This window comes from Trachinotus anak, unplaced genomic scaffold, assembly GCF_046630095.1.
Source record: "Trachinotus anak isolate AG129_WGS33_773 ecotype Australia unplaced genomic scaffold, CSIRO_AGI_Tana_v1 ptg000012l, whole genome shotgun sequence".
In the NCBI taxonomy this organism is placed as follows: Eukaryota; Metazoa; Chordata; class Actinopteri; order Carangiformes; family Carangidae; genus Trachinotus; species Trachinotus anak.
This window is the reverse complement of record NW_027273863.1, coordinates 6,115,394-6,141,147: the sequence shown is the minus strand read 5'-3', so window position 1 is coordinate 6,141,147 and position 25,754 is coordinate 6,115,394. Positions and strand designations below refer to the sequence as shown.

The window sequence follows — 25,754 nt, the reverse complement described above, 5'->3', positions numbered from 1 at the left end:
TGCACGTGCGTGCATGCACAATTCTCTAATGTACACATGTCTCTGTTTGCTAACAAGTTTTCTCTCTGTCAAGCACTTGTATGCATTCCCGTAAGTATATTTTATGCGTTTGTGTGTGTGTGTGTGTGTGTGTGTGTGTGTGTGTGTGTGTGCGTGTGTGTGTGTGTGTGTGTGTGTGTGTGTGTGTGTGTGTGTGTGTGTGTTTACCTAGCTAGCAGGCAGAAGCAGCTCCGACTCTCATCATGTCATGTCCCCCAGGAGCCCAGGAGCTTCCCTGCTCAGCATATTACATTACAAGAATTACAGAGAAAAATGAGACTAATTTTAGACGGGAATTATGGTTCCATTCCCCAGGCTCCTATGCCTGCTTTTTTTTTTTCTTTCTGTTTCTTTGTATCTATTGTATCTCTCTCTCTCTCTCTCTCTGCATCATTTACTTTTTTGCATATATCTGTTCTCTTTTTCACCTTACTTACTTGTTATTATGTGAACTCCTTCTCTTGCTGCAGCTCTTGGCCACACAACTCTTCCCTCCCAGCTCAGTTTATAATGAGAAGATTGAATTTCCCACTATTCCCTCTTCTTTTTACTCTTCACATCCACACTCCATCCATCTTCTGCCTCTGGTTTTTAATCCTTCCCGTCCCGTGGCTGTTTTCCCCTCTCTTATCCCTTCCTTATTGCTCGCTGCCTCCTTCACTCCATCATCCTCTCCCATCCCTTCTACATATATCCCCCTGCTCCTCTTCCTCTTTTATTTATCACTCTTCATCTTCTTCCCTACTAGTCTTTTGCCCTCCTGCTCCTCCCCTCCCCTCCTCCCTCTGTTCATAGTTCAGTCCACCACCTCCTGCCGGTCATGGGTCCTCGGGTATTAAATGCACGCTGGCTCAGTGCTGCCGGTCAGACAGCTGCGGTGTTGTGGTGACAACACAGAAACACAAAGCTGAACGGAGCTGATAAGAACCGCGCGGCTGCCGCTCATGAATATGGAACCGACCTCCTCAGACCCCTCCTTCACTTATCATACACACACTGCACTGACTTTCGCACACACACACACACAGCACAGCACAGCACTTGGAAGAAACAATGAGCAGTCCATGTAGATACAGTTCCACATACATGCACACGTGGTAACAAGCTGCTGATACGGCTCTCTGGAGAGTGTTTAGTGAGAGAGACAGTGACACTGCATCTGCTTATGTGACAGAAGCCATTCTGTATCTGCGGGGTCCTGACAGGCTCTATGCTAATTATTACGAGCAGGTCAAAGAAGAGCTGGTGTCCCGCACACTTGGAGGTTATCAGAAGCAGTGACAGGGCCTTGTAATGCAGCTGCCTGCTTTTCCCTGGCTATTATCTGAACGTCTTCATCTCAATCTTTTCTCCTCCCTCCCACCATCGCTCTCTCCTTATGATCTTTTCCATTTTTACCCCTTGTAACTCTATTTTCTCCTACTTTCCTCCTCCCTTATCTCTCATTTTTCTTTTCTGTTTGTTTCCTCTCACCACATGCAGTTTTATCTTTTAACCAAGTTAACATGCTTTTATCTGTGTGGGCTGAATGTTGGAGCTTTCTGGAAGATGTGTGAGTCGGTCAACATCCTCCACAAATCACCTGTGGTAGATAATGTTGTCAAGTTACAAACCAACTTGGCAAGTGCTAAATCAAATGTTAATGGTCCTGTTCAACAGTTAAATCATAACAATCAGTGTAAAGCTGTGGGTCATGTGCACAAGGACAATAAGGGCTTATACTCTCAGCACAATATAGGCAAAGTGGAATAGAAATTGGAGAGGTGCAGTGATTAGTCATTATATCCTCAGCCAGTCACATTACGGGTCTCATACCTATTAAACAGCTGTGCCAGACACATGGGCACATGACAAAATTGGCTCAGCAATCAGAGAGGAGAGAGCAGAGCAGCTTCTCAGTTATGATGTCCTGGAGGTTTGTACAGGATTACAGATATGCTGCTCGAGGCAGGCGATGTCGCTTTTGAGCTTGAATTTGATTAAGTAGAATTATTGAAAGTCAGGCTACGCTTAATTCTTCTCCATTGTGTGATGTGTGGTTTTATTTTGCAGTTGAAACATTTAAAACCGTTTAAGTGTCTGTTGCGTGTGGAGTTTTTGGAGCGTTTGAAATGTCTTTGTACAGACGTGACTGCTGAAGAAGTCGAGGCGGTTAAAGGAGCTGAAGTGTCAGTTAAAGCGTCAGTTGAAGTTGAAACAATGAAAGTAGTTCAGGTGTCAGTGGAGGTGGAAACATCAGCTAAGAAAGTTGAGGTGTTTGAAGTCTTCTGAAACTGCTGAAGTCAATTCAAGACAATTAAAATAAAACTGCTGAAAGGAATTGAAGTATCCTTTGAAGAGAGGGTCCTTCAGTGATTTGAGACATATTTATTATCTATTTGTTCACTGTAAAAAATTATATTAAAGTATGAGACGCTTCAACATTCGACTTCAATAGAAATAGTTTGGTGATGAATAAAACTCAGTAGCAGTTTTGTGAAATGCAGTTTATAGTTTAGAGTCAAGTATCAGTAGGATTTTAAGTAGTAAGTGAGGGTTCCCACGCGTCCTGGAAAACCTGGAAAACAGTTGTCCAGTTTTCCACATGGAAAACACATGGAAAGTGAGAGAAAAGATAAATTGTTCTGGAAAATATTGTGTTGTCTTGGAAAATTATTTGAACATTCTCTTATTTTCGGGCAAAGTTATGATCAGGGTCATGTTGACAAATGTTCAAATGTTAGGCTAGTTCATGGACAACAGTATTTTGAATAGGCTGCTGTCAGTTTTGTTTGGCAGTGCTGTGAACGCACCACAAAGTCACATCACAGGCTGCGGGTCGGATGATTTACAACATAAAAATAAACATAAACATAAACCCAACCGGTCGAGGCAGACGGCCGCCCACCCTGAGCCCGGTTCTGTTGGAGGTTTCTTCCTGTTAAAAGGGAGTTTTTCCTCCCCCCTGTCGCCAAGTGCTGCTCTTTGTGGGAACTGTTGGGTTTTTCTCTTTAACAAAGTAAGGTCTTGACCTTACCCTGTAAAGTGCCTTGAGATAATGTATATTATGATTTGGCGCTATACAAATAAAATTGAATTGAATTGAATTGAACATTATCCTTTCAATGTGCATAAATGACTGTTGGCTGGTAACTGTGGTGGTTTATTAGGTTTAGAGATTAACATATTCTTCCTAATTTGTTTTAAACTGTTGAATAATGTGTTAGCATGTTATGCTTGCTAGCTTGTTTTGCCTGAAGCTAAAGGTTTATGGTTTGTGATTCAACTCTTGTGGAGTAAAGGTTTCAAATGTGTGTTGCTTCATTGTTGAGAGTTGGATAATAATAAATGGGAAGCCAGGGTCAGTCCAATGAGTGGGGACCTGACTGGATGGAAGTCAAACACCGGCTAAATACTTTGTGTCACTTCAAACCCAATGTTTTTTAGGTAAAACAGACATGAAATGTTTAACCTTTGTAGCGAGGCTCACAGTGGGTGTCATCACTGAAAATGTCCTGGAAAATGATCGCTAGAAACGAGTGGGAACCCTGTAAGAGTCACTACATCAGTGGGAAGCATAAAAAATCCTCCAGACATATAGACCAAACAAACAGTAACAACCACCACTATGGGCCTGACTAAAATATCTCAACTATTGGATGAGATTTGGTTCTGACCTTCATGTCGTCCTCAGGATGAATTATAATTATCACAAGAGTTTTCATCAAGTGCCATCATCAGGCCAAAATTTTAATTTGGCCTCTACTTTGAGTTATGACCTGCATTGATCAGCAATAGCCAAGTAATGGCATCCACTCCAGTCTCAGCTTTACCTCGTAATTAGCGCTAAGTGACAAAGGTTAGTTCAATCTGGAGAGGCTTCTGAGTCAGCAAATAAACTTTTATTGCCATATACAAAACAAGGGAAGTGAGAGATGTGAGAGTCTTTGGCGATTAGACCCCGTTGTGATGTCATCACTGTGGCAAAATCTGGTTACTGAAAACCCATCGTCAGCTGTATAGCAGACGTGGGGTCAGAGAGGGAAAGAGAATAGTGAATGAATGAGGCATAAAAACAGTCTTCCTGATTGAACTTTGTGCTTTATTTAAACAAAGATGGTGAACATCATAAACATTAGTCCTTGCCACAGTGTCCCAGGTTCAAGTCTGGCATACGGCATGAATGAAATGAAAATGATTTACACATCCGTATCTGTTGCTAATGGTTTCCGTGGCAAAAGAAAGGTAGTATTATCAAAGCAAAAGTAAAACAGTTTTGCAGACATTTTGAGCTGTCGTCGCTGAAAACGCACTGATGTTGTCAGTACCATGAATGAATGCGTCCCATTTCTGGAGCTGAGTCCTTGTTAACAAAATCAGCTGCACCTGTGTTTTGTCCTGCTGAGACGAGTCAAAATGCCTGCAATGAAAAACGTGAAGGATGGACCTGAAAGGAAGTGTTATGTCTCATATGTGTCATATTAACCACGTCAGCCTTACTGGCGTGATGAGATTGTTGGCTTTAAGAAAAGTATGAAAATTCATTGTGACTGTCAAATTTTGGCTGCTGAGCTATTATGTAAATTTCCAAGTTGTTTGTGTGTGTGTGTGTGTGTGTGTGTGTGTGTGTGTGTGTGTGTGTGTGTGTGTGCTTGCATGTGTGTGTGTGTGTGTGCCCACTTAAGGGCCCTCATTGCTGAAAACGGTGCCTGTTTTATCGGGATGAGGCTGAAAAAGCGGAGTAGTAAAAAAAAAGGGATTCTGTGCTGCTCAAGTAAACAACATATCAGTTGCCTGAAGAGAGGTAGCAGGTAATCTGTTCCAGAACAACAAACCTCGTCTTCTTGGAAGATGAATTCTTCCTTCCCCTCTCCTCCTCCCCCTCCTCTTCGCCTCTCATCACTTTCTCCTGCCACATCCTCTTCTTCCCCTGTGGTGAATTATTTGTGCAGTTGGGGTTGAAATGGCAGATTGGCTCTGACGATCTCTAAACACAGCTCTGAACCAGTGTACTACATCCATCCTGTGCATGCTGAGGAAAGTCCGCTTATGTATCATGACTCAGGGGGATGTTGTAGGCTGCATACACACAGACATGTTCTCTGTCCTTCCTCTGATAACAGGCTAATGTACTGTATATGCCAGACAGAAGGTTGGATAATTGGTCAGCGTTACCTTTTTAACTGGTGGCAGTAATTAATGCCAACTTCACCTTTTCATTTTGTCTGCTTGATATAATACTGACCTAAATGTCACAGGCAGCATCTGTCTGCTTTAGCCTTCTTTCTCTCTCCTTCCTGTTGCTCTGTTCCCTCTTTGTCACTTCTCCGCTCGTCTGCTGCAATCTCTCTGTCACTCTCCATCAGTGCGTCACGTCCTTCTGTCATCCTCTGTCTTGTCTCGATCAGTCCCTTATCTGTTCTCATCCTTCCCTCACCACCCTTTATTTTCTGTCTGTCTAAATGCCTGATCGTGATCCATTGTTAATGCTCACCCTCTGTCCATTCATATTTCTAAATCCTCCTATTCTTCTCTTTACTGTCCTTTTCCAGGAAAGCCAGAGATTCGCTGCCAACTTTCCGCCAGTTCTTCAGCTCAGCGTTCAGCCTGACCCATGTCAGCCTGGCCTCAATGAAAGTCCCTCCTGATTCACTGAGGTGAGTCACTGTCACAGGCGAGGATTTAAAGTGACCTTTGAAACCCTGAAGATCTGTGAGCGTATCATAGATTCAAATCCCAGGTATAGTTTGAAATGCAAAAGGCTAAAAAAGGAGCTGTGCATCTTAACCTCATTCAGTCTGACCCCTCTTGCATGTGTGATTGTTACATATCTGGGCTGATCACAGTAATTCAATTCAGCAGAAATGCAATAGAAATACATCCTGTGAATCAACTTGCATATCAGCAATAGCCATACTAATGTATAAATATAACATAAAAATACAAAATAAACAAATCGATCCAAGAATCAGAGTAAATATCTGAGAAAATGATCTTTACTAATCAAACTACAAGTTATGCATATAACATACATTTTTAGCCATCTAGCAGTACAGAATAAAGGGGGAACTATATGTGTTGTCATCAGGATTCAGTTTTGTTGAGATAGCAATGCATTACAAAATAAAATGTCCAGTTTCACTTGAAATGTGATAGGAATATGTTTTGTGTGTGGTCCTGTATATGTCAGCTGCTAGTGAAATGTAATCACAGAGACCTGCAGTAATGGATGCACCAATCACATGTACTGAATCAGAAGTGGCTCTTTATTATAGTCTGGTATCGTAACATAACCAATCCATGTTAATTACAGTTTCTTTGTTATTTTCATCATAATACCTGTCATTATAATCCCGGGTTTCGTGTTACATTACACAGTAAGATTGATCTTTACAAGCCTGAGACCAGCAAATACACAAAATCAAAGTCAGAATCTCTATGGGGAGAAAAAAAGTTGGATCGGTACATCCCCATTTACAATGGTAAACTAGTATAATCAGTGGAAGACGCGCCAGCACGCACTCATTTGGTAACCAAATCTACTCTTAGTGTTTTATTAACGCCACATTAGTTATGGAGTTCCCGAAGTGGTTGTGTAATGAATATTCTGCTGACTATATTCATGCTTGACTAGTGCATCACCACTTGTGACAGCCAACTGGCAACTGAATCTCTTCCCCTCCGTTTAGAGAACCTCTGGGTGGGACGCACATACTGAGCTGGCAAAATAAACTGCAACAAAAGCCAAGAGGATCCACTAATATACACATCAGACAGTCCCTGTAACATTATACTGACATTATATGAGAAGGATAGCATAAACTCACTGAGGAACAACAGCAGGACGTACATGACTATATGATGTGCTAGAGGAATAATAAATAAAACACTGAGTGAAAAACTAATACTATGAATTATAATAGCAATATTCTAAATATTATTGTGGCATTACAAATGAGATAAAAGGATGTAAAATATCATTCTAAAGTCACTTAATCCTGCTTGGTATTACTGCATCACAGTGCTAACTCGGATGTCATAGAAATAATACTATAGGCTTATATACTTACAAACTAAGTGAATGTATTGCGCCAGCTTTTCTGTAATGAATGTCTCACAGAGTGGGAGTAAATTAAATTCATGAAATAATCCAATTAATAAATGATGTAGGAGACATGTTTGATTATTTCTAACACTGCATCCAGTGTTTTCCCCCCGGAGCCATGAAACTCTCCAGATCTGAGATAAAGCTATGTTTGGCTCAGGTGAAGGTTTATAATATGAGTATCTTTCTATCTATGACAACTCATGCAGCTTATTTTTGAGTGTGTGTTACTCGCAGTTCTGAAACCACTTCTCTGTGTCAACAAGCATTTGTGCTGCCGAAATGTTTTGTCAACTCAGGGCCTAAGAGCAGTAGAGGATATGTTCTCACCTGGGCCACTCGTGCTAAAACTGTATCCACTCATGATGCTAAAGCACTGAGTCAAGTATAAGAATTTAAATGTGTTATTCTGGTGTTCACTAGTCTGCAGTCTAACTCCAATGCGTAGCTCATGCACACTCCACCATCAGTACAAGCAAAGCCCCTCGGCATTCGTTTTTCTTGTTTTTATTGTCTCGGGCTTGAATACTAAAATAGCTTGCACCATATGGGGAGTAACTTGGATCCAAAGCATCAGTGAGATTCAATCATCAAGGCTCACATTAGGCTTCAAACGCTTTTCTTCGACAGTGGAGCCACTATCTGTTACGTTAGTAGACTGGCCTTCAATCAGAGGACACAGATTGAAGTCTCCCATAGTGGCCAGTGTCCACTGTGCTTTCGTGTCTTTGTGCAGGACTCTGTATCCTTACCAGCTTCAGTAGATCTGTAACGAAACCATCTGAAAGAGTGAGTTTCCCTACAGCTATGAGTGAAGCATTGCTCTATCACAGCTTCTCTGTTAGGTGTTTATCCTGCTGTTTGCTCCTCGTAGCCAAAAAGCACAATCAGTAGCTGAGTAAACAAAGCAAACTGCCAACAACTGAGATGATTGTGTGCTGCATGATGGATCCCAGCCAAAATAGATGGAGTGGACTCTCCACTTAGCACTTCTCCTCATTACCTCCTCGTGGTGCATAACTCTTAAATGTGTATTCATTGCACAAGAGCAAGCTCCAGCAGGGCCTTGATGTGCAAATGCGGTTTTCCTTTCCGCATCCAGCTCGGCCTGTGTGTACGCGTGTGCACGCACAACAATCGGCAGAAGAATCCTGAATAAATACTGAAGGTTTTTGAGGTGATTTCTGGTGGGGACTTAGTGAGCTATGAATCTTCTTCCTAAGCTACTTTTCTCTAAATCCTTTAAGATGGCTCCAAAACTTTTAGGTGTGCAGAGGAGAACGCGGGGCAGGATGGGGCGGCGGGGAGGGGTCAGATGATCCATTCAGGTCGTTAGAGGGAGGAAAAGCAGCAATTGGATTTATGTGGGACCGATCTTTCCTTCTCTAATTTTTTCACTCTGTCATCTTCGCCTTGCCTTTGTCCATTAATTGCCCTTTGTTTCTCCCCCATTTCTTCTTATCTTCCTATCATTCTGCTCACTCCTCTCCTTCCTTATCTGCTTTGCCATTAATCTTTTTTGCTTCTCTCTTTGCTTTTGCATTCCTCTCTCTCTCTCTCTCTCTCGCTATCCAACCCTGCCTGTGTTTTCCTTCAGGGCTCTGTTCCTGGGTCTGTCCAATAACCCTCATATCACTGATTTACACCTGGACATCAGCAGCTGTGAGGTATGCTCTGTCAGTCTGTGCTGGTCTAGGTATATTCACTCATCTTCCTCATAGATTAATGCTTGTGGCTATCCCGTCATGTTCCACTCCTCTCATTCTTCCAACCCACAGTTGAGGTCAGCGGGTGCTGGGGTGATTCAGGAGCTCTTTCCTCGAGTTTCATGCGTGGGGACTTTAGACATCTCTGATAATGGTAAGAGACACACCCTCACTCGTCTGCATATACACGCAGAAGGGGACAGACTGATGTGTAGAGACCTTATGAAGACACATTGAAACCCTTTTGATGGCAACCATCATGGTATGAACACAAACATGTACTTTTTCACTTGAAATGCATCATTTTAAAACCAAACTAGTGAATAAATGTCAACCCTGATGATGTGATCTGCATTTGGGAGGCAGCAGGTGGGGGTCTAATGAAAGACACTTATGAGCTGCATTATGGGAATTGTAGGATCCAGTGTTTTTGGAGATTGACCGAGAATAGAGACCAAAAATCAGAACATCGTGGCCTCTGTCGCACAGATCTTGACCGTTCTTTTTTTATACCTCAGCACCAGCTGAGTAACAGTTAATGGGAGACATGTTGCAGGAATTTCTTCAAATTTCGTTCAAAAATTTCGTTCACTTGTACTAGAGGTTGACCTCTTTAGGTTTTGGTCGTCAAAGATCAAAGCTCAAGGCCACAGTGGGCTCACGTTCTTGTGACTGCGATATATCAGGACAGCCCAGAAGGAATTTCATTACATTTACATTTACTTATTTGGCAGATGCTTTTATTACATCTGGCACAAACATTCACTTGGACTCTAGGATGAACTGATTAGAATTTGTTGATCAAAGGTCAAAGGTCACTGTGACCTCACAAAACACATTTTTGGCCACAAGTTACAAATTCATAAACTTATTATGACAATTTAACACAAATGTGGAAATGTAGGATAAAATAATGAAGTAATGTCCTTTTATGTCCAAATGGGTCAATGGTCAACTTCATTGTGACATCATAAATTTTGCAAAAGCGCTTATTCAATGATGTAATTGAGGAAGTGGCCATGTTTCCTGCAACTTGGCTGGCGGATGCATACAAGTGCGAGGCAGTAGTTTTGGTTTAGTGGAGGAGGCCACATCAACAGCCTTGATATGAGTAATTGTGACAGGTTGTAATGCATGTGCTGTACACCTGCATGAGTGTGATTGGATGACCCAGTCAGCTGGTTACCAAACAGCCGGTGAATCAGCAACTGATGCATGAATAAAGCAGCTGATGCCATTGACCGAATGCAAATGCGACCTTAGTGCCATGTCTGAACTAATGCAGTGCTCCATAAAACAGCAATGATGCATTTATTCATAAGGCAACAAGTGGTTTGTCTTTTATATTCTAGACTGTATTACAAACTGAGCAAAGATCAGAGACCCAGACCTGTTTCACAGTACTTTCAGGGACCCCAGTTGTCCCAGGTTCACAGCATGTCACTTGGTTTTGATCATATGACTAATTGAAAATTTGTTTGGGAATTCACACAACAAAAGTGCAATACAAACTAAGACAAACCCTTTGTCAACAGGGAAACTGAGCTTAAGACCTTTATTATTTTTGTTTATATTGTGCTGATATGGTGCATAGTTTTACATTGATTTGTGTTTATTAAAGTATGTATGGGCCCAACAGCAAATGTTTTCTCTAATTCTCCCCTACATGGTCATGAAATATGGAATTATGTTGTAAACTTTTTCTGATTTTACAATGAAAGAGCACAAGATTCCCTCTGACTTGATTTTAAAATACATTTCATATCACCACTTCACAATGTGTGCTATCTCGACATGATGAACAGGCCATGTGAATCTGCATCATAATTTTAAAAAGTCACAGATGGCTGGATTGAAGACAGACTTTCGTCCAGTAGAAGAAATTGTATTGGAACCTCTTCACCTTGATGCTGCTGCACACACGCTCTAGACGTAACCACTGAATTTCATTTCCTAACGCTGCTGAGCATGATAAAAACAAAAACATATCCTGGGATGTATTCCAACCAGTGTGCTGTTTTTACCATTTGTCCTGCCAACAACTTCCCACTGACAAAAAAAGAGATGGCTCTGCCTTATTTTCCAAAACACCCATTAACCTATTTATTAGTTTAACAGAACGAGTATTGTTAGAAGAAACATTAACATGTGTCTCCTCTGGTGCAGCTCCGCTCCTCCCTCCTGCTCTATCATATCACAGCTTACTGTCATTGACACAAAAATAAACTCACTTCAAACTGAGAAGCATGTCGGCTTATTTAACCACAGATATTTCTTTTTTTTTCTCGTTTGAATGAGCCGTTTCAGTTTTTGTTGCTGAAATATCTTGCCATGGTAACCACTTACTCTTTGCAGCATCCTCCATCCTTGGGCTTTTTTCAAAATGTGAGTGGGTGGGTGGGAGTGGAGGAGGGGTGGGGGTTTAATTAGGAGTATTTTGGAATTTCAGTGGGCAGGGATGATTTTCTTCCAAAACAGACCACGAAAGCCAGAAATGTTTGCAACTGGCAAATGATGACTCACTGGTATGACAGCCCAGAAATGGTCAGTTTTCAAGAAATAGAAATGTGACTTTTTCAGTTTAATCTTAAGCTTTTGTGCCTGTTCTCTCATTTGATTGTTACTTACAAGGATGTAATTAAACATCTACTTAGAAGTGGGTTTCAACAGAGCGTAGTTTTGCTTGCGTTGCACTATAATACTCTAGTGATGCTCTAGTGTGCTGTGCTGTGTTATGTTGTAGGTTTGGATGCTGACTTGCTGGCTGTCATCCCAGCATTCTCCAGACACCCCTCCCTCAAACACCTGATGCTGGGGAAGAACTTCAACATCAAGGGCAGGTACGGACCACATGGGGAGACAGCAGTACAGATGGCTGAGACGATGATACTGATGTTAACTGTTCTCCTCCTCTCTCTGCCTCCTCAGGGTGCTGGATGAAATTCTGCAGAAACTAGTTCATTTGGTGCAAGAGGAAGAGTGTGTGAGTTGGATTATGTAACATATTGTGTACGCACACACACACACCCTGCAAACACACATACGCACAGAAATCCTCTGTGGCGTTATGTACAGATGCACGCCTACACATGCCTCACTGATTTGCTGCAACACACACATATCCTGTGCACACGCAAACACACACTTGTCACCATTTAAATTCTTGTGTCCTCGTTTATGTGCATTTAAGCTTAATCTCCCACCTGCCACATACACAGGGTGCAAGGTGCAAACACAGAGTCACGATGTCTGTGGGCCTAGCGAATGATTCATTTGGTCTCAGTTTATACGCGAGACTCCCGAGGCTCTCTTGGCTCGCCGCTCTGCAAATCCAGCATGACAAGTGGCTTTCTCAATTATTTACCACTGTTGATGGTGATAGCTCACAACTATGCTCTGGCACTGAGCACAGACTGATGCGTGCATGCAAGCGCACTCACAGAGCCATAGACGAGTGTAAATGTCTAAGTGAAAAGGCATTACACCGAGCTCAGAGGTCAGCCTGTTCGTCAGCTCACTCAGTGAGTGATGACGACACAAACATCAAAATCATGTGTGTTTCCTGCACAGCTTTGATCTAACGCTTCAGTGAGTCACAGAAAGCTGCTAGCATGAAAGTAAGAAAATGAGAACTCCAAGCAGCTGAAATGATATATATATATATATATATATATAAGTAAATTCAGAACCTCTAAAAGAAATAGTTAGATATCTTTTATAGAAGTTATAGGAAGAACAGACACTCTGTTTGCTCAGTATGAAGCAGAGGCCAGGAGACGCCTTGCTTAGCTTAGCAGCTTACTAGCTTGGCTCTGTCCAAAAGTAACAACCAGCATTTCTAAAGCTCCTTAATTAACTTGTTATATCTTCTTTGATTAAGCTGTAAAAAAAAAGAAAAAAAAAGTAAGTTGCAGGTTGTTGTGCAGTCTTCATGCCTTCATGCTAACCTCGCTAGCATGAAAGTGAGAAAATGAGAACTCCCAGCAGCTGAAATTATATGAAGTGAATTCAAAATACATGAACAAAAATTTTGGGGGGAAAAAACTCTGACAGAAATAGTTTGATATTCTGGGATATATGCCTATTCTCTTTCTTGTCAAGAGTTATAGGAAGATTGCTACCACTCTGTGTCTGCTCAGATAAAGCAGAAGCCAGGAGGTGCCCAGCTTAGCTTAGCAGCTGGCAAAATCCACCAACCAGTACCTTCAAAGCTTGTTAATGAACCTTTTTCTTGTTTGATTGAGCTGTACAAAAACCAGAATTTAAAAATGTAAAGTTGCATGTTGTTGTGCTGTCTTTATGCCTTAAGGTAACCTCATCAAAAGCCTGCTAGCATCAGCTTTATATTTAATGTACATAGATGTCACATCAAACTCTTGCCTAGAAAGTGAATACTTTTCAAAATGTAAAACAAACTAAACATAGCTGGTTTTGGAGACTGTGTGCGGAAAACAGCAGCTCAGAAAGTTGATAAAAGTGGGAGAAAGTGCAAATAAGCAGCTGATTATTTTCGCTGTAGGTCTACGTAAGACAAAAAAACAATATTTTTTACCTCAATTGTAATAATTACTATAATAATCACTTACAAATTGAGGTAAAATAAAAGCTGAAAATATCTGCCTATAATCTACTTGAGATCCTTTCTGTATGTTCTCATCATTTAATGAAAAGAAAGTCCATGGTCCAAGTTTCTAAAAGTCTACTCCATTCTTTGGGCAGTTCTTTGCTTTCATTTATTTTACTGTTGAAAGTGAATACATTCAAATCCTCTTCTGTCTTTTCCCCTCCACACTCTCTCTCACTGCGTCCTCCAGGCACTGCAGTCCCTCTCTCTGGCTGACTCGAGGCTACGCCAGCGGGGCACGGTGCTGGTCAATGCCCTGGGCTCCAACGCCTGTCTGCGGAAGGTGGACCTGAGTGGCAACCTCCTGGAGGACTCTGGGGCCAAGATGCTTAGCAAAGCCCTGCAAATCAACACAACCCTCAGGTGTGTGTGTGTGTGTGTTTGTGTGGGTGTGTGTGTGTGTGTGTGTGTTTAATTAAAAATGACTAGAGTAAAGGGAATGAAGGGGGGTTTCCTTGCAGATTAGTGGAGAAGAGGAGGAATAAGACAGAAAAGAAGAGGTTTTAGAGGACAGATGAAAGAATAGGGTTAGAGAAAATTAATATTATAGGTATGACTTGAGGAGAGGACACACTGAGGCCGCTGCAAGGCAGAACAGTGAGTTCAGTGCAGGGCTTCAAAGACAGGCGAGGGAAAGTGAGCCGTGTAGGAGATAAGAGGGTAAGACTGAGGAGTCGGAGGGATAGTGAGGTGAATCAGTAGGAGGGGGAGAAAAGGGGGAGGAGGGATGGAAAGAAAAGGGCTTAAGGCATACAACATTATGCAACGCTGGAGGAAAAGAAAAGACTGAGTGAAGACGTGTATGTTTTTGAGGTGTGTTGGAGGTGAAGGAATGGAAGCTGTAGGTAGTAGAAGCTCTGAGGTGGGAGAAACAAGAGGAGCGAAAGGAGGACAGCAGCGAGTCGGTAGGATGGTAGTATTAGGATTGGGAAATGGCTGGATGTGGACTTGAGAGGGAGAAAGTTATGAAGGGATGGGAGAGAGAGACCACCTAAGGAGTGAGATTTGGGTTTTGCTGATTGAATTTCTAGGGCAGAGAGAGAGTGGGGTGGGGAAGGAGAGAGATGGAGATGGAGAAGGAGGAGGAGGATGGATGAAAGGAAAGAGGGGCTGGAGATGACTGATGTATTAAAAACAGGAGTTAGACAGTGTCGAGTGTAGGTGGATGATCTGCACTGTGGAATAACAGAAGCTCATTAGTTGCATGGGAGTCGCTCATGCATTCGTAATGTTGTGATATGGACTCAGTTTATGCATATGGCAAAATGAAAGTCCTGACAAATGTGTTGTTAATCCTTCTGTGATATGTTTATGCAGCTGCATGGTCAGATAAGTAGTGAAACTGTGAAATTAAGTCGTGTGTGTTTGTGCGTGTGTGATTTACAATATTCATGGGGTGTGAAAACCAGGAGCCTACGCCTAATAGCCATTTGAGGGTTAAGACTTAGTTTCAGGGTTAGAATTGGTCTTAGGTTTGGTACAATTTTGTGTGTGTGTGTGTGTGTGTGTGTGTGTATGTGTGTTGGTCGCTCTAAAAAGTGACTGATCATGTTCTTCTTCTCCTCTGTGCCTGTCTTTCCCTATTTCCCGCCGGTTTGATCCCTCTCAGGAGTGTGACATGGGATCGCAACAACACCACGGCAGCAGGTTTCCAAGATGTAGCGAGAGCGCTGGAGCAGTAAGATGAGCACAACACACAAGCTGTTTGAAGAGAGGATACACACATAAAACAGATCACACACACACACCCATATGAAATGCAGATAGCCATCTTTGTACAGTGTTTACTATTGCACGGTGTTTCATCAGGCTTTGCGCCAGTCAAACATTGGTGTGAAGTTTGTGTTCATATGTCTGTGTGGGTAGGTGTGTACAAGGTCGTGTGGGTGTATTTGTGTATTAGGGAATTGGAGACAATTTTTATAAACGCCCTGGGTGTTTTCTGTTTGTTCTTGTTAACATCATAAATCTTCCAGTTTATTATTGCAAAGGTAATATTATCCTTCTTTCCTCCCTCTTTCTCTCCCTCCTCTCGCCACTAATAGCAACTTTACCCTGCAGTACATGCCCCTCCCCCTTAGTGATGTCACCCAGGCGCACCGCAGCGCCCCAGAGAAGACCGACCAAGCCCTGACCAAGGTGAGAGCAGCTTCAGTCCTTCATGTTGTGAAGATGCAGGTGGTGCATAACCTGACAATTAGTTTGACACTGAGACCACACCTTCTGATGAATGACTTTCATCTGCTTGTGCTTCAGAAGTGATGATTAAGTCTGAAAGTATTTATAGATTATACTGCTGTTGTGCAAACTACACATTGTATGTGCCATGTAGCAAGTCTGTGTGAAAAGTTTTTGCATTTTTATTCACCAGAGACTTCATAATGCCTTCTGGCTACCTGGGTTATAATATCTAACCACAACTATACAGAATAGATTCCAAAATAAAAGCACGTGCTGCAGTGGTTCAGCTTGTGTCATTTCATATACAGTAGCAGGCAAACAACAACGAAGATAAAAAAATAAATAAATAAAATGAAAAATAAAAAAACACTAAGTAGGGTATAGTAGTGTAACGTTAACAACTACCGACAAAACTACCGTGAAATAATGTAATGAAGCTGTAAGTTGATCAATCGAAAAGTTTTTCTGGAATCAGGCTTAGGGTTATTTTTTAAGGATATATGCTAAATATTACCTCAATTAAGCTTTTCAAATAAGAATCATGGCTGCTTTTCTTTGTCTCATGTAATAATAAACTGAATACATTTGAGTTTTGGACTGTTTATCAGATTAGACCAGACATTTGTAGATTGCCGTGGGCTTCAGGACATTTTCTGACCTTTTTATAAACCATTTGATGAATCAAGAAATGAAATCAAGATTAATAATCAGCAGATGAACTGAGAATGAAAATAACCATTTCTTGCTGTCTGTTCACTACCTGATTCTTGTGTTGAGGGCTTGACATCAGGGTGGCTGCATGTTCTGGGTAAAATGGGGGTCAGCTTCATGTTGGAAACATGGGTTAAACGCTGGTATAAAAAGTGCTATGCTATGCTACGCTACGCTATGCTATGTTATGTCAGGTTACATTAGGTTATGTTATCTATGTCATGTTGTGTCATGTGCTGTGAAGAACTTTCAGACGAAGCAACGTTAAAACACTTTGGAGGTTTTGAAGCCAACCAGCCTGTTTGTAGCTCAGTTGGGGCCTAATGTCACTTCACAAGCTCACATCTGAAAGCACTGGCTGACACACTGGTGCTTGGAATTTGAGTTACTGAACTTGTGGTTGTTTTTGTCCAACTGAAATTTCTTATTTTTATCTGCTGGCTCTTGAGCAGCTCCACTGGAGCCATCAAGGGCAGGGTTAAGGGCCTTACTCAAGGGCCCCTTGGTGATAATAAAATGTAAGAGCTGCTCTGTTTACTTTCCCTGCTCAGATGTATCCTGCCTTTAGCTCGCTCTGTAAATTAGACATACTGCATCATAAATTGGTTCATATGAGGCAGACATCCACATTTTTCTTTTTCTGGCTTTATGATGTATCAGTGTGTGCGGTGATGTATGTGTGTGAAGGAACAAACTGCGTGCCAAAAGCTTTTTAGTCGCAGTGTTTCTTTTTAACATCATATCTCGCAGCTTGTTTGAGTCCATAAACAATCACCCATGAGGGAAAAGTGCACTTGCTAACATCATTAGTCGTGATAAATTGCTGGATAGCTCATCAGTTGTGCTTTGAACAGCTTCAAAACATTCCCGCAACATAAAAATCTGTCATTTCAGATACTAAATGATGTGGTCAGTTTTCCTCACTACTGTTGCTAAATAAATACTGTCTGTCACTTGGCTTGTAAGCTGCAGTTAACAGAGCAAGTCTGTTTACATTGCATGTCAGACTCAATCTCCCTGCCGGCTCGGCTGTCAGTCAATCATGTACAACATCTCTCCTCCCCACGGGCTCAGAGGCTAAAGGAGCATTTCTGATACATCTCCAGAAACATAAAAACACATGTCAACAGTGTACTTACATCAACATGGTTCTAGCCTAATGAATCATGTCTGGTTCTGACTGAACTGCTTTTGCTTAGGGTGTATATCTATGTGTATGAAGTGTTTATTTAGTTTTTTTTTTTTTTTTTGTCTGTGCATTGTCAGTGAAGTTCCTAAGTCCTTGAGGAACACTTGATTCCATCTTTCTTTACATAAGATGATTAAGCAGCGAACACTTAAACCTGCTGAGTCAAGAAAAAAAATCAAAGGCACCCAGTTTATTTCTGGGGATGAAAATTCTCTCCCCAGTGTCCTTATTACCATGCAAATGGACTTGTCTCCTGTCTCCTGCACACTGTGCTTTGTAAACACCTGTCATCTCCAGTCCTCTCCCTCCTTGTTTGTTTTCCTTGTGTGTGTGTGTGTGTGTGTGTGTGTGTGTGTGTGTGTGTGTGTGTGTGTGTGTGTGTGTGTGTGTGTGTGTGTGTGTGTGTGTGTGTGTGTGTGTGTGTGTGTGTGTGTGTGTGAGAGACAGATCCAGCGCGCCCTGCTCAGAAACAACCAGACTCAGCGTTTCTCTCAGAAACAGGCTCTCAGGCTGCACCAAGGCCTGGTCACCAGCACCGCTGAACAGGTGTGTGTCTGCCTTTGTGCACATGATAAACAAGTCAAGATTCTTATTTTGATCGTATACTGAATGTCTTGTGTTTGTAACTTATTATATGTATTGATTTTTGTGTGTGTGTGTGTGTGTGTGTGTGTGCGTGCGTATGTAGGTGATGGAGCGCCTGTGTGTGCGGGTGCAGCAGCAGGTGTGTGTCCTGAAAGGCTGTGAGGAGGGAGAGGAGGTGCAGACGGCCAGGCAGATCCTCAAAGAAGTCAGGAACTCCAGAGCTGTAAGTGTTTGTGTGTGTGACTTGTAAACTACAATGATTCATATAATACTACAGAAGACTAAAGGTGGGAATTACTAAGATTTTATTGATACCAATACTGACTCAGCTTTGGTTATAGTACAAGTATAAGCCTGTAGACTATAACTGCAGCTTCATTGTTACTTTCATCAGCTGCATTTTGCCCATTCACAAAGGCTCCCCCACATTTCCTTTTAGAAATGTTCAAATATGAAACACTATTAAAACTATGGCTTAGCTGAATATGTGAAGGTTATTACTGACTGAGAGACAAGCATCCATATTGCCCAGTATACAGAGGTAACCAACTTTCAAATACAATATTTAAGTAATGGTCAATGTCAATCCATCTTGCATTAGTCCAGAGTTGTAACTAAACCTTGATTAAGGGACTGTGCCACTTTACACCTATGCTACATTTATGGTATTGTACCTCTCATTCCATTCCATTTGTTTGTGAACTACAGCAACCAGTTCCTTTGCAGATTATATCATTTCACATTTTCTAATAAAGATATAATATACTTATCCTTGGGGGAAACATTTCTTTGGCTCAGCATCACTGTATCACAGTGATCCAGACTTTGAAGTATCCTTATTCACATATTAAAATGAATTAAAAAAGAAAAACTCATAAAATACAGTCAACAGCCAATAAAACCAAATACAACCAGAAAAAACAGAACATTGCAGTAGTACAACAGTAAAAATGACAACTGAAATATTGCTCATGCCATTGTAGACTCTGCTGCAAATTGCTCTGCGACTGTAACACACCAATACAACATTTAACTGCCGCCATTTCAAACCTTAATGGAAGCTGTAACAAATGAGTTTCTTAATAATGGTTCACTCTGCATGTTGCAGCTCCACACGCTCACATACAGGCTGAAGGATGTGAGACAGTCAGTCGCTCTCAGTTCTTAGTCAGTCGGAGGCTTAATTAGCTCAAGTTCTAACTAATGACTTAATGGGTAATTCATCATTTACTAATACTGTATTGATTGATATAAGCAATTAATTACAGCAAATTTTTAGCTTGCCCGGTTCTGACAAATCTCCTTGGCTGGTGAGTTACTAGTAGTTAAGACCTAACTAAATAAATTAGCAGTCAGCAGTTGTGTTAAAGTTACAGGAAATTTGATGTAGTTTAAATTAGATGAAATTAAAACAGATTACACAAATCAGCAGTTTATATAAGGTCTTAAAAATCAGCTTCACTCTGACCTGCTGCAACATCAAAACACTACTTAGATTAAGTCATCAATAATAATGATAATCCAATAATAAAATTTACATAATTAAAATTTCAGCTTTTACATTTGATACTTAATTCTTCCTCCACTGATTATAACCTCTTTTGCTCCCTGTGCTGCTGTGTGTGTGTGTGTGTGTGTGTGTGTGTGTGTGTGTGTGTGTGTGTGTGTGTGTGTGTGTGTGTGTGTGTGTGTGTGTGTATTAGCTGTACCCATCTCTGTGTGAGCTGGCCCATGTGTTGTCAGTGGACGGCCCCGTCAAGCAGCGTCTGGACACTCTGGCTGGTGAGCTGGCCAAAGCAGCCGACAAAGAGCTGCAGGTATGTTTCAACAGCCGTTCCCAGGCGCATCCATATCTGGACTAGTTGCATTTAAATTGCCCATTAATAGCGTGTGACTGTGTGTGTGTGGTGCAGGTATGCTGACTTCAAAAGAAATGCGGCATTTAAATTCAAAGGGAGGAAAGACTTTACCACTTTTTTACTTCAGTTCTGGTCCCACTGGGCTTCAGTAGCACAATGTGGTTGAATGATAAAGAAGCTGCACTCCCTGGGGATGAATCTCAGATACTCTGTATTGAATTTTGTGCTTTCCAATTTTGTTGCCATGCAGAAGGCTGCCTCTCCGACTTGCAGAGGTCGACAACAATTAAAATGTGAAAATGTTCACCTATGTGTTGATGCAAGTTAAAGATCTGAAAGAAGGTGAACAGATGTGAACAGTTATTTGTTGATACGAGGATGATTGTTGTTTTGTAGATAAATAAAAGATGAAAACGAGTAAAGGCTAAGTGAGCAGATGAGAAGACTGAATGAATAATTAAATTCTTTGGAAACATGAATGTGTGTATATTGAGAATTTCTGTGTCCAGGTGGTCGTGGACTCCATGGTGTCTCTGTGCCGCGAGTTGTGTCCCATGTCCTGCTCAGCAGCCGAGAGACTGAACCCGCCTCTTTCATCCATCTCCGAGCAAGTTTCGATCCCTCGCTCCGCCATCCGCAGCGCCCTGATGGAGAGAGCAGCTGAGGATATCAACAGAGCCCTGGAGTAAGAGAGAGAGAGAGAGAGAGAGAGAGAGAGAGAGAGAGCAAGCGAGCTGGTGGAACAACAAGCAAAGAACTTCAGCTAAGATACTGACTGAGTCACTGAATCTTTCTTGTGTGTGTGTGTGTGTGTGTGTGTGTGTGTGTGTGTGTGTGTGTGTGTGTGTGTGTGTGTCTGTCTGTGTGTGTGTGTGTGTGTGTGTGTGTGTGCGTGTGTGTGTGTGTTTCTGTTTCTCTCGTCTCTCAGGGAGGTGAAGCTGTCTGTGGTCTCCTATCTGACCAATTCCATAGTGGATCAGATTCTGCAAGAGCTCTACACCACTCATAAAACACTGGTACTGGTAATATCCCTTTACTGCATGACTTCTCTGTAGGTTGTAGAAAAAAATCTTTTTTCTGGTTTAAAGCTGAAATCTGTAACTTTCCAGCACAGATGTTTGATGTAGGAGCATCTGGTGTTGACAGAGTTGATTCTGTTTGGTTTTGGTGAAAATGTTATAAACTGACTGACTTACCACAAATATATAGGACAACAGACAAGAGAACATTAGATGGCACTGGCATTGGTTTCTGGAACCAAACAAACATGATTCATATTTTTGAACAAAGATTGGAGAGTGGCACCAACTCTCTCCAAAAGTAGATCATAACTATGAGTCTGACACAAAACATTATAGATTTCAGCTTTAAATTCTTGCATGAGTTCAGTCAGAATAATCATGCATTATTAAAAGAATAATTTGACCGAATCTGTCTGAAATCCCTAACTCTCTGTATAGTCCACTATGTAGTGAGTTCGTCATTTTGTAGGGCTGCCCGAATGTGTAGTGAGAGTTATTATACCCTATATAGTGGACTCATAGTGTCCCACAATGCATCATAAAAAGTAGTCTACAACTGATGGTCACTAACCAAGCAATATACCACCATGCGTAGCGCTCGCAGATGAAAATTACCCATGTAGTGTCCCAAAGTGTTTTTCAATTTTACTGATGAGCTCACAATATAGTCCTCTACATAGAACGAGTGATTTCAGACACAACCTCTGAGAAACAGTTGGTTCACTTGGAGTTAGATGTGACTGGAGTTTCACCTGGTTGCCTGGCAACTTCCCCCCAACAGGAGGTCACTGCTGCATTTCTTCAGACTTCAGTTTTTGTCTCAATCAAACAAACAAGTTACGACGCTAACAGAGGTGCTGCCAGGCCGATTTTGTTACCTTCTGTCTCCCTCTGTTTCCAGTCTTCATGGTAAACTAAGCTAAAGTAAGCTAACCATCTCCTGGCTCCAGCTTCATATTTTATGAACAGAGATGAGAGTTATATTGATTTTCTCTTTAAACTTCTGCAAGAAAGTGAAGAAGCACATTTTCCAAAATGCCAAACTATTCCATTAAGTCTCTGAAAGCTTGTTTTCAAATCAAAGTTGTTATCATTAAAGCTGTTTTCTGTACCAATAAAAAGACTAGATAAGTAACATTCCACTGGAAAAAAAAATCAATGTTTATTATTTATTAAGAGTTTATGACTCTTCTAATCTCCTTCATGAGGGCTCTGTGTTGTGTGTAGTCTGATCATATTTAATTGACAGTGGCCTCGCAGCACAAGTAAACAACTCAAAAACTGCCATCAAATGCTGCTAGATCCTGACTCGTGCACTGAAGTATGAGACACCATGTTTTTCCTGCTGAGTCCAGCCCGCTTCAAACAGGAGCCAAAATGCTCCTACTCTGGCATTTAATGGTGCTATATTTAAGTTTTTGCTATCACTGCATAGCTAATGTGAGCAAATACAGCTGTTAAGTCACCAGTCTAGTAGAGAAGTTGCAAGTTCAGCATCAAACTTCATTCTTTTACCAACTGAGAGTAAGAGTCTCCAGCTGTGGAAAGAGAGGATGAGGAAGTAGCTCTACTCAGGGCATATTCTAACCTTGTCTTGTAAACGCAACGATAGCTGAAGCTCTTGGCAAGCGACCACTCCCACCGCCACCCGTTTCCAGCAAGAAACTATGTCCGGCGGCAGAGAAAACTTTCATATATCAACTTAAAATAGTCTTTTTACTTATGTACAACCCCATCATTCATAGTGAGGACTTTTAATCAAATCTCCTCAAAGTAATTTTGGGAAGAAAGAGGTAAAATCTGTGGAAAGTTAAACCACCTCAAAGAATGACACAGTTCCGCAGGAACACGCTGTCTGCGTTGCGCGTGTGTGGCGCCTGCCATCGCTGACTGCTGCGCGCCACACCGGCCGCATGTCTGCTGCGTCGCAGCTACTGCCAGCTCTATCTGTCTGCATAGAGTTACTCCAATGTTGGATTTCTTTTCATTATAAACTAAAATGCTACTGTCTCCACATGCGCCTGCTGGTTTAAAAATATATAATATTAATGGTTTTTCATGTCTGTGTCATATTCAGATTCAGCCTAGAGGTAGACAGCTACAGTGAAAGGTGTCAGTTTTGTATAATGTTGCTGGTTTGATGACGCACTTCACGCATGAAAAATAAGCGTGATGCTGAATCTCTAGATCATGCGATTCAGCCACGAGGCATGAGACACACGTCTCACTCACGTATCACGCCGGCAGTGTGTCCACTCTAACCCATTAACATGAACGCCGAAAGAAAAACCAAGACCTTCTGCAGCCGCAGTGCACACACAACAAAGCCAGTGTGTTCCTGGCCTCACACTGATTCAATCAATGCCCTCAGTCATAAGTTAGAGGTGATTGACAAGATGCAGGCGGACTCTCTGCCACAGACTTCCTCTCATTGGTTGGGTTATTCCTGCACTCACCAAAAACAGCGGTTTATTTTTATTGCTTCTATGTAAATGATAATCCATGAGTAACCTACTGCAGCTTTAACAAAACATTTCACTACTGTGTACACTGAGGGATTGGTGCAGTGTGTTTGTGTGCGATATGATGATTTCATTCTGTGAGTCCATATTTCTCCATAGTGCGATGAGTCATGGATTGAATTTAAACTCTCAAAAGTGCATTTTTAAAGCACGTTGTGTCCCAGTCTAACCACAACTATGGATCATTCAATGTACAAAAAAAGTCTCACACACATTTACTTAAAGATTAAATTTTAAAGAGTGAAAAATCAGTAATGGAGCCTTTTCTTCTAACGTGTCCGAGGACTCATCAAAATCTGATATGCAAATTTCTTGTGCTGTCAAAAAGCCTGCGCCTCCTGAATTTCTAGTGTGTGTAATTATTTGAAGAAGGCACTCTGGCTCATGTGTCATCAGGATTAAGGTTTATAAGTATAAAGCAGCTTTTTGAGGAGAACATGGCCCTCAGAGACAACATAACAACTAGATTTGAGTCAGTTAAGGACATGATTGCACCCTGCAGGTTCTCCTTCCCATAAAATTAAATTGTTTAAAAATGAAGGCAGTGGAAAAGGAGGCAAAAATAGACGTCTGGCAATAACGCTGCCTTCCCTGCTCTGCTCTGCATTCTATTCACTGCCTCATTCTCCGTTCTCTGTTTTGCTGCAGTGTCAGTTTGTCCTTTATCATGCCCTCACTCCGCTTCGGAAAAAAAAAACAGAAAAAAAGTATTTTATTCATATTTTTTCTTGGACCCATTGCTTTGTTTGTGAACTTTTTGGGTACAAGGGCGGAGACGCTTCTCCACTGAGATTGTATTGAAGGATACTGTTGAAGGTGTTGTTACTGTGTATGAACTGATTGATGGTGTGTGTGTTGCATCAGCTGCGGCAGGTGTCCCAGGCTAAGCGCTGGGATGACATGGGGACGGGCAGACGCACCATCAGACAGTCCAGACTTGTTGAGTCTCTGGAGTTTCCTGATGACGAGTTCGGAGTCAACCTGGGAATAGTGAGTGTCTGATGTGATGTCTGCTTTTCTTATTCAAACAGTAATTATTTGATTTTGAGCAAAGGAATTGCAACAATTTTGAAAATAAGACGATAGTTTACATCATTTCTTAAACAAAAGTGAAAAACATTCACCAGTTTCAGCCTTTGAAATGTGAGAATTTGTCTCTTATTATTCTCTGTTGCAAATTCAACAAATTGAATATGATTGGCTTTTTGACTGTTGAGGGGACAATATGAGCAATTTGAAAGAGTTCCCTTGGGTTGTTTGATCTGAGGTTTGGGGCATTTCCCAAGAAAACAGTGATCCCACTGTATGCCACACAAAATAAGACTGGTAAACAAGTGGTAGGAATATCTGTAGGCAGGTCACTTAGCCAACTGACTGAGTTACTGCAGTCTTACAAAGGTGGGAAACCCCTGCAGTCCAGTCCAGCAATCCTGCAATTAATCCTCCTTCATGATGTTTCTAATGTTCAGTTTTTGCAGAAACTGTGTGATCATTATGAGGATGTATGTTGTGGTGCTATTGAATTGTGTTGCATTATACAGAGATGTGTTTTTATTATTTAGTCTCCCCTCTTGGATGGACAAAATAAAAGAAACACCTGTCGGTTTGACACAATACACCACAAACCACAGCCTCCAGCATGATCATAAAGTTAAATCAACACCTGTCTGAAACTTTTTCAGCAAACTGAACATTAGATAACATTAGATTTATCTTGGTATTCCTAATAAACTGCTAACTGGGCATGCTCGGGCCTAAAAATAAAGTCACTGCTCATTATGTAATTATCTTCTTTGACCAAAGGATACCATGGCTATTAAGAAGCGGAGCGCCAGGACCAGGAGGATTCGTCCCGTCTCCACCAGACTGAGTGAGTTCTCTGCCTCCACCTGTGCTGATGTAGCATCATATATTTAAAGTAACAGCAGGGTCAATTGTCTGTCAAATAGAAAAGTACTGTACTTCCTCAGCCACACAAGTGGTGTGTAACTTCTCCCCATCTATGCTAATGCTTATACTAATAGTAACTGTGCTATTAGACCTATGTATTTGGTTTTGCATGTAATATCCTAAAATAATTTTCTATGACACTGCCTTCAGGACAAACATGGTCTAAGAATAGCAGAGTTGACTCTTCATTTTCAACCACTTCCTGCCTCACAGGGCAGCTAGTGCAGCTCTGGACCTTGATATGAAAATGTGGGCATTTAAGTTTTCATATTTGCGTTTGCA

The 25,754-nt window shown here is 41.5% G+C and overlaps 1 protein-coding gene across 5 annotated transcripts in view; it reads left to right on the top strand.

Moving 5' to 3' along the window:
* Nucleotides 1–25,754, top strand: part of carmil3 (capping protein regulator and myosin 1 linker 3) — an 87,830-nt gene that overhangs the window by 46,964 nt on the left and 15,112 nt on the right. For all 5 annotated transcript variants that reach the window (XM_071491927.1, XM_071491926.1, XM_071491925.1 and 2 more), the window contains 15 exons: nucleotides 5,571–5,675; nucleotides 8,721–8,790; nucleotides 8,902–8,983; nucleotides 11,573–11,669; nucleotides 11,758–11,812; nucleotides 13,644–13,816; nucleotides 15,063–15,131; nucleotides 15,499–15,592; nucleotides 17,982–18,080; nucleotides 18,223–18,342; nucleotides 19,823–19,936; nucleotides 20,488–20,663; nucleotides 20,907–20,994; nucleotides 24,387–24,512; nucleotides 25,326–25,392. In XM_071491927.1, coding sequence (XP_071348028.1) covers nucleotides 5,571–5,675; nucleotides 8,721–8,790; nucleotides 8,902–8,983; nucleotides 11,573–11,669; nucleotides 11,758–11,812; nucleotides 13,644–13,816; nucleotides 15,063–15,131; nucleotides 15,499–15,592; nucleotides 17,982–18,080; nucleotides 18,223–18,342; nucleotides 19,823–19,936; nucleotides 20,488–20,663; nucleotides 20,907–20,994; nucleotides 24,387–24,512; nucleotides 25,326–25,392 — 1,535 coding nt within the window. The remainder of the gene's footprint in view (nucleotides 1–5,570; nucleotides 5,676–8,720; nucleotides 8,791–8,901; nucleotides 8,984–11,572; nucleotides 11,670–11,757; nucleotides 11,813–13,643; nucleotides 13,817–15,062; nucleotides 15,132–15,498; nucleotides 15,593–17,981; nucleotides 18,081–18,222; nucleotides 18,343–19,822; nucleotides 19,937–20,487; nucleotides 20,664–20,906; nucleotides 20,995–24,386; nucleotides 24,513–25,325; nucleotides 25,393–25,754) is intronic.